The sequence below is a fragment of the Cryptomeria japonica genome, chromosome 7 (assembly GCF_030272615.1).
Source record: "Cryptomeria japonica chromosome 7, Sugi_1.0, whole genome shotgun sequence".
Lineage (NCBI taxonomy): Eukaryota > Viridiplantae > Streptophyta > Pinopsida > Cupressales > Cupressaceae > Cryptomeria > Cryptomeria japonica.
In genome coordinates this window covers 793,999,960-794,009,405 of record NC_081411.1, presented here as the reverse complement: position 1 = coordinate 794,009,405, position 9,446 = coordinate 793,999,960, and the positions used below count along the sequence as shown (strand labels likewise).

The 9,446-nt window shown below is 34.5% G+C and overlaps 1 protein-coding gene across 2 annotated transcripts; it reads left to right on the top strand.

The window, feature by feature from the left end:
* The first annotated feature begins 2,545 nt into the window (after positions 1-2,545).
* Positions 2,546-8,622, top strand: LOC131068942 (cellulose synthase A catalytic subunit 4 [UDP-forming]). Of its 2 annotated transcripts, XM_058004226.2 has the most exons (11): positions 2,547-2,832; positions 3,058-3,324; positions 4,500-4,848; positions 4,959-5,096; positions 5,482-5,607; positions 5,686-5,901; positions 6,091-6,301; positions 6,591-6,799; positions 6,996-7,090; positions 7,333-7,591; positions 7,687-8,622. In XM_058004226.2, exons 1-11 carry the CDS (start codon positions 2,666-2,668, stop codon positions 8,290-8,292), a joined length of 2,643 nt encoding a protein of 880 aa, XP_057860209.2. In that variant the 5' UTR covers positions 2,547-2,665; the 3' UTR covers positions 8,293-8,622. The 2 variants fall into 2 exon arrangements, with proteins under 2 accessions (XP_057860210.2, XP_057860209.2); XM_058004227.2 differs by lacking the exons at positions 5,482-5,607; positions 5,686-5,901 and having other exon boundaries at positions 2,546-2,832.
* Positions 8,623-9,446: the final 824 nt, after the last annotated feature.

The window sequence follows — 9,446 nt, the reverse complement described above, 5'->3', positions numbered from 1 at the left end:
GGGAGATTGTGGGCATTTGCATGAAGATTGCATTGATGAACTTTTATGTTGTCATTGATGTCAATTATAACCGATAATGATGTTGTAATAATGTTGTTTTGCAATCGGTAAGTGAGCTTGTGAAGGAAACCTATATTACTAGAGAAGAAGTGAGATCAACCGGCAAACCCTACCTATTGATATGCTAACCCTAACCGATGGATCTTGGTGAATCGGTTGTATTAGTTTATGATCAAATGATGAGTAGTAATGATTATGCCACGTATGCATGTTGTATGAGAAGAGTTTCAAATGGTTTTTGGCATAGAGATAATGGTTTTATCTTAGGAATGAGCAAGTTCATTGCATGTACAGAGTTCGATGAAGTGGTGATCAAGGAGCGATTGAGGTTTTCTTGAATGATGTGCAATGATTGATATGTAATCCAATGGTCATACTTGAACTGATTTGTTTGTAATCTCTATGAGATCTTAGGTTTGTGATGTGTTACCAACCTATTGTTTTGTTTATAAGGTCGATGAGTTGTTTTGTTGTAGTGGTCGCCGAACCAAATGATGTATCTGTAGTATGTGTAAAGGCAGATAGGAGCATGAAAAGGATCTGATCAAGAAAAATACTGCTATTCACTAGATCAGCAAACCCCTATTGTTCCCTAACAATTACAATAGTTAAATCCCTTAACCGAGTAAGCTCTAACAAGCTTAGTGTTATCTAAATCCTCTAACCAGGTGATCAATTAGCTTGGATTTCAAATCCTCTACCGAGGTTACTCCTAATAGGGTATTGCTTCTAATAGGGCATTATAGTCAATCCCTTAGCCAGGTGGTCCCTAACAGGATCTGTTCTTAACATGACTTATTGTAAAGCTTTAATAGGGTTGGCTCCTAATAGGGCAAACTTGAGAAGAGTTCAGAATACTTGTGGGTATTCATCCCCATTGTGGTTTTTCCCATTTGGGTTTCCACATCAAAATCATTGCGTCAAATGGTGAATGTTTTTGTGGTTATGTTTGATATGGTTAATTTGCTTAACTGCTAAATCCACTTAGTTATGATATGATGACCGACAACAATCTAAAATGATCTTTTACTTTTGTCAATAAAGTATTTGGATGTTTTGGTTAAAAGGTTTTGAGAGTTTCAGAGTTATTTTACTGTTATTCTGTTATGACAGTCAACCGGTATACTTGATAGTGATATTGCAATTTGTAGTTCAGTGTTTGAACCAGTCAGTTCTAAGTTTGACTTGAGAGGTTGTTTTGTTTGGAGAAAATTTTATGTCAGTTTTCTATCTACTGATTCACCCCCCCCTCCCCCTCTCAGTAGTTGACCAAATCCTTATTGATTCATCATACCATCAGTGTGTGTTTATTGAAGGTAGTCCATTGATAAGATGTTGAATCATTTGGATCTTGTGGCATAATATCTCAGATTCGATTTTCTCCATCTTCAATTCCATCCACAACATAGACTAACATTTAGTATCAAGAAAAGATGTTAACTTCGGTGATATTTTTATTAGGAAAACATAGTGGTGCTAAAAAGCACAATTCAAAGCCAACTATTTGAATGTTAAAGTACGCAGTTTCCTTAACCCTAAGTTATGCCCCTAGATTGATTTAACAATGATGAAAAAGACACAATTAGTGATAATGAACGTTGATGACTTGGTCGCTAACTTGGTTAAGGTCCCACGCAAGTAGATGTGTGATGCTAACTATGTTCAATTGAGCTAAGTTTGATTGAAATTAAGACCAATATATGACTTTATTAAAACTGCAATAAGAAATGATACTATGTTGAACCCCAATTATGTTGAAGTCTAATGCTAACAAATATTGGCTGTGATTGGTCTCTATAATGTGTGAGTGATAATTAATCTTCTATATAATTGAGAACGTGAAGTAGGTTCTAAGATGTTACTTTTATATGATACACAAAAAGATTATTCCAATAACTAAATTGATATAAATATTAAATTTGATAGCAAGAAATTGATCCCATCCTAGACCAATAAATAATGGCCACATCGAAAAACTATTAAGCTTGGAAAATAAGAAGTTACATTATTTAGAAGTGAGAATACAATGACACTTGCAATCCAATCCAAAAAAGACATGGGGCTCAAGAGTATTATAAATTGAACAATTTGTATAAGAGAGTCTTCGTCTTAAATCTATGGTTGGAAAGCAAGCCAAAATCCTTTAAAATCACTCGATACAATCAAGAATGGGTGAAATATATAATTTCTTAACGTGTATTCTATGTCACATCTTTACTTCGATTCATACGTCAACTCTTGTCTCATTTATTAAGTTCAGATTTAAAAACAAGTTTAATACAACTGGTGTGAAAAGTTTACGATTCTATCACAGTTATGCCGACTGCTTTGAAAGATAGAATCGTCTGCTTTTCCTTAGAAAAGTTTATCTGATTCGCAGAAGACACACGGAAGAGACAAAGCTATGTTCTCGTCACCATCAGCGAATATAAAACTAACAAGAAACAGATAATATGTCAAGAGTTGCTTTACTTCATTCTGTAGTAATCCAATATTCCATTTGCAGGCCTGCAGACACCAGGGCCCTTTTTCTTCTGCCACACCCTTCTACAAAAAGCTCAGGGACGTACACTCCGCACGCTTAGTTTTCATATACATTGAATTCATGGAGGCGTCTAGTTCAGGAAGCACCATGGATTCCAATGACACAGAAGTTCCATGGAAAGAAAGAGTGGAGACCTGGAAGAAGAATGTAAAATACAGTCACTTGATGCGTGCAGAAACCATCAATGGAAGATCCCAGAGGCAGAAACCAGATCTCATCATTGAGACGTAAACATATAAATTAGTTTTATTAATTTGTATTTTTATGTTTTTATTGTGTTCGATCAATATATATTTTTTTACCGACATTTCGAATCACACTTTATGATTTTTCATTAAGAAGAATTTTATAAAATTATAAACATCTAGCTGGTTTTGAGAATGAATATGAGGATTCTGGTTTGATTTTGATGGTAGGAATTTTGATGTTTTTGGTTTTTTTGTGTGTCGCAGAGACGTGGAACCCAGGCAGTCTCTCTCCTCTGAGCTACCCATTAAAGCGAACATAATTTATCCATACAGGCTTGTGATAGTTTTGCGTTTGTTAATTGTGGGATTCTTTTTTTACTTGAGGATAAAGAGCCCTGTGAAGGATGCATATGGCCTCTGGATTACTGCTGTTATTTGTGAAATCTGGTTGGCCGTATCATGGGTTCTAGACCAGTTGCCCAAGTGGTCTCCCATGAATCGCCAGACTTACCTCCAAAGATTATCTAGCAGGTAAAGTACAAAGGGCTTGTCAGTCATGTAATATGCAATTTTTATTGTTGAAGGGTTAAAAAATTTGAGTTATAGATAATAAATGATATTGGTTTCGCAATCCATTTAGATTTTGGAGATATTTTATAAAACATATTATGTAGATATATCTGATAAATCAGCATCATAGAATGAAAGTTATAATGAAATACAAGATTTCTATTGAATTTAGATTACGAGAATCAATGATATAAAAAGCAATTAGATCTTACAGTTCTTTTAGTGTTAGATTTGTGTGTGAGAGTTTAAAATTGAAAATTGTTTTTCTAATATGCTTTTTTTATTATCCGGTTAGGTATAATTTTATATTTTTTTTAAGTTGTTATAATTTTCTTTAGATTTTTATGGTTTATAAGTATTAGAGATGCTTTATTCTTTTGAGATATATATATATATATTCTAAATTAATATTTTGTCAAATATTTTATATTTATTTTTAAAATTGAATAAGAATAATAAATTTATACATATGATAAGGTTTATAATTTAAATGATAATATTATATATTACAGTATTTTAATTTTATTTTCATACAAATTTATTGGAGTTATATTTATATTTCTTTTTGTTGAATTACTCATCACACATATCTAAGAATTGAACTCATAGACTAACTAACTACCACTCTCGATAAATGTGAAGATGCTGGTTTGGAACTTCATTAACACCTACCTATTGGCTTTAGTGTAACAACAAATCTATATGTGGTATCAAAGTCTCAACCTAGATTCAATTTCTCTAAGCAACATCTATGGAAATTGATCTCATAAACAGATTACCACTTTGGATATAAGTGAAGATGTTCATTTAAAATTGTTGGACTAACCGCTACATTTCTGGAAATTGATCTTTTAGACAAACTACCACTTTAGTTTAGATATAAGTAAAGATGTTGATTTGGAAATGTTGGACTAACTGCCACACCTCTAAAAATTTAAGACTATTTAATAGTTCACTAACATCTACAAAATTTGATATAATTACAAATTTTCTGACCTAAACCCTGTGAATATAGTGAACATAAATGATAGATATTTTATTATGGGTTGAATTTATAAGGTAGGAGAAACAGAGAGAAGATTATCATTCATGCTTGAAATAGGTATAAATTGTATATTGTGGTTTGAATTTGAAAGGTATGAGAAAGAGGGCGGAGAGTACTCTGCGCTAGCAAGCGTGGATGTTTTTGTGAGCACGGAGGATCCAATAAGCGAGCCGCCAATGATGACTGCAAATGCTATTTTATCTGTGCTTGCTGTGGATTACCCTGCCGAAAAAGTTTCGTGCTATCTGTCGGACGATGGCTCGGCCATGGTTACGTTCGAGTGTTTGTCTGAGACTGCGGAATTTGCAAGGCGGTGGGTTCCCTTCTGCAAGGAATTCAACATCGAACCCAGAGCTCCTGAAGCTTATTTTTCCCAAAAGATTGATTATCTTAAAGAGAAGGTCAGACCTTCCTTTGTGAAAAAGCGCCGGGAAATGAAAGTAAGCAAGATTGCCCTGTATCTGTTAAAGTGCTTTGCATTAGCTGTGTGGAGAATGAATTTGTTTGATTAAAAGTGGGAATTTTTTTTATGTGAATGAATTCAATACAGAGAGAATATGACGAATTCAAAATTAGAATGAATGCTTTGGTGAGCAAACGACAGAAGACCCCAGAGGATGGGTGGATGATGCAGGATGGTAGGCCTTGGCCCGGGAACAATCCTCGCGACCACCCAGCAATGATTCAGGTATGTCTTTTCTCTCTTCTTTTCACTTTTTTCTTTTCTGTTTTGAAAGAACATTTCGAATGTTTGATTTAAACAGATTTTTAGTGTCTCTGAATTCAGTTGTATGAGATTTGTTTGTATCAATATTTTGCCTTATATTTTATAAGGCAGTTCAGTTGTATGAAATTTGTTTGTATCAATATTTCAAATTATCAGAAAAACAATCCAATAAAAAAATACATATATATAATTTTATTATATTTTGACTAATGATTAGTCGATGTGATTCAGAATGTTAATGAGAACAAATAATGTATACTAAATTTTAATTGTTTAAACAGTACATCCAAAATCATTATGGAATTTTTCAAAATATAAATGATGAACACCTTCAAGATTTCTGCAGGTATTTTTAGGCCGCACTGGGGCTCTTGACATCACAGGACATGAACTCCCTCTGTTAGTTTACGTCTCTCGTGAGAAAAAGCCTAGTTTCCATCACCATGACAGACCCGGTGCCATGAATTCTCTGGTAATAACTTAAACAATCACAGAGCTTTATGACCTGCAACTTATATATTGAAATTCATACATTTTCGAATGGTTTCAGGTTCGAGTCTCGGGAGTGCTAACCAACTCTCCCTACATCTTGAATATGGACTGTATGCAATACATAAACAACAGTCAAGTCTTGCGAGAGGCAATGTGCTTTATGATGGACGCCCCAGTTGGCCAAAACGTTTCTTACGTGCAGTTTCCTCTCAGATTTCATGCTTTCGACAAGCAATGGAACAAATATGTTAATCACAACACCGTTTATTATGATGTAATCATCACTAATTCTCCGTATAAATCTTTAAAACAATTTTGATTTGTTTAATTAATTCATCTGTAAGCATGTGCTATTTAAATTTGCCCCTCCAAGATCACACCGAAATGTTTCCAAAATCCTCTATACATTTTTTGACCCTTGCATAGCTTTAATACTTTTCACTTTTTTCTGCTTTGGGTGCAGATAACATTGAAGGGGCTAGATGGTATTCAGGGGCCAATGTACTTAGGCACAGCATGTGTTTTCAGGAGGCAATCTCTCTATGGTTACGCCCCTCCCCTAATCAGCCAAAAATCTTCCCAATCATGGCGGCCCTGGTTGTTTGGCAGATCAAAGGACACTGATAGAGAAAGCCCAGATACCATCAGCAATGAAATGCTCACAGACACTGAAAGTATGAAATTTTCCCTTATCGTTGAGGGTCAAGTACCAAAACCTACCTTTTAGATTAGCTTAATCTGTTCAAGTTGAAGCGTTTGGATTTAAACAGTACGCTCTAAGTTTTAACATGTTTCATCAAATTCATTTAAAATTACATTTTTTTTTTATAGAAATTATCTATTAGTTTGATTTAAAATGAATCACTAACGTGTTTAGAATGTGTTGTTTAAAATAAAATGGTAAACCTAAAAGACTCTTCAATATATATCTATATATTTGATAAACAATTTCTTTTCTGACAGGTTTTTACCAATACGAATCAGAGACTGCACAGCTGTTAGGTCCCTTTCAAAATTTGGAAGCATCTTTGGGGCAATCTCCAGTCTTCATCGCTTCAACTTTAATGGACGATGGTGGTCTTCCGGACACTACAGACCCTTCTTCGCTCATCAGAGAAGCCATCCATGTTATTACCTGTACATATGAAGAGAAAACCCAATGGGGAAAAGAGGTATCTTATATTTCAGTTTAAACGGTATATTTTAAATTTTGAGTTGTTTAGGTGGTCCATCTGTAATTATACTAATTACATTTATCTTATCTATTAGTTTGATTTAAGATAAACTCATATTCATTTTTTCTATTGCCTCTAATAAACAAATCTATATAATTGCGTCTCATTAATTGAAGCCTGATGTCTTCTGCAGATCGGTTGGATATACGGCTCTGTCACAGACAATGTCCTCACAGGAATGAAGATGCACGCCCGTGGCTGGCAATCCATATATTGTGTTCCTTCAAGGTTAGCATTTGTTCCTGTGTTATTCAATAAAGCCGTTGTATGGACAAGTAATTGTGAGGGTAAAATACTCTTGGTTCAATTGAAGTCATATTAATAGGTGGATTATATGATGAAGTTAGTGTGATTTAGAAGAGCCATTTAAACAAGTCAAAAGAATGTATTGTTTAAACATTGTCCAACTAAATAGTTTTATACCTCTATTCTCTATTAGTATATGCTAATTATAACTAATTCGATTTCAGGCCTGCATTCAAAGAAAATGGTGCTATGAATTTAGCAGACAGCCTGAGGCAACTGCTCCATTGGGCACATGGCTCCATGGAAATTCTTCTCAGCAAACGCTGCCCACTGTGGTACAGATTGAGATCTGGGCAACTTAATTGGCTTCAAAGAGTCGCCTACATCAACACAGTAGTTTACCCATTGGCTTCAATTCCACTCATCACCTACTGCTTTCTTCCTGCTGTTTGTCTCCTGACAGGAAAATTCATATTTCCACTGGTATGTGAACTTTCAACCCACTGTACACCCAAATTGAACATAAAGCATATAACTCATGCAACAATTCTATATCACATCATGCTTGTTCCCTGCAGCTAGACGAATTTGGACTCATTTGGATCGTAGGTGTCCTTATCTCCATGGTGGCCTGTGTGTTCCTGGAGCTCAAATGGAGCCATGTGGAGATTGAAGACTGGTGGAGGTACCAACAGTTTTGGGTGATTGGAGGCACCTCTGCTCACTTTTTTGCAATATTCCAAGGCCTGCTAAAAGTATTAACAGGCATGCAGTTTACTGCCATATCTACTGCTCATCCAAAACCCAAGTCAAAAAAATTAGATGAGGCAGATGATCTCAAGGAACTCTATGTATTTGAATGGACTAATCTTCTTATCATTCCAACCACACTGGTGATAGTCAACCTTTTAGCTGTTGTAGCTGGAATTTCAGCCACATTTAACAGTGGATATGGTGAATGGGGATTCTTGTTTAAGAAGCTCTGCTTTGCATTCTGGGTTGTAGTACACTTGTACCCATTTCTGAGAGGCCTTTTGGGAAGACAGAATCGAACTCCTACTATAGTTATACTTTGGTCTGTTCTTCTGGCTTCTATTTTCTCGCTTTTGTGGATTAGGGTCGATCCATTTCTTAACAAGAAGGATGTTTCTCCTTTTCAACGATGTACTTTTGACTGCTCTTGACTGCTTCAATGAAAAGCTCTCGGATCTGTCATACCAGACAACGTCTTTTTATCATTGTAGTCTGTCGGTTCCTCGACAAGTTTTACATCAAACCAAGCAATCTAAATTCTTATTCTTTCTTTAACCTTTTTAAAATATCTTCCTGTTTAACAAAGCCTCAATTATGAAGTCGGTTCTTTGTACAGTAAGCAACCTACAATTAAAAGAATCTGCTGCTTTAAAATAGCAGAACTCTTGTATGAAGGGCCCAAGGGCATAATTACTAAGTTCTTGTGTTCCATAAAAAGGAAGAGGGGAGTGAATACAATGTAATAAATTTGGTTTTCGACATACTAAAGTTTCTGATATGTATTTAAAAATCTTTAAATATAAAGATCTATGGATTGTCATATCATACAATTTTAAAGCAGAATGATTTTATATTGAAATAAAATACATTTTCATTTTGTAAAAATAATATTTTTTTATTCGAGTCTTTCCTAATAAGATTTTTATATATATTTTTAAGGATTTTGTTTTCTATAATATAAATTTCTTAAGATCATCATATTATGCCACTATTCATTTAATTATTTTGTGAAAATCAGTCATAGAAGCAATTTTTTCTTTTAACTAGCGAAAGTCAATACAAAAAACCATTTTAATTAACAACATAAATGTAAATGTGACCTTATCCAATTATTCAACAATGTATAAGTTGAAATAAGAGTATAATGCACATAATTGAAGAGTATCTAGAGATGAATAAGAGCTTGACTTGTCATTCATAGCAACTAGATGCTTGAGTTCCTAGTTTCTTGACTCGAGTAGAACGAACCCAACCACATGGGAAACTACCCCATCGACCCCAATCAAGTGGACTCAACAATTTATCCTAGAGAATAATATGAAAGTAATAAAGTCAAGTTTAGGAGTATATATGAGGGTTGAAATTTGTGTTCTCAAAGGAGATAACTAGAAAGATGACTTTGGTGCATCTTATACTACACTAGGAGTCCATCCTCACCCCAATATGATCAAGAATGACATTGGACAACTGTGAAGAAGATTACAATGCATCACATACTACATTGAAGGTTCATCCTCAATCCAAAAATGATTTTGTAAGACAAAAGGAGATTTCCACAAGTGATGAACTCTTCCAATGTTCCTAG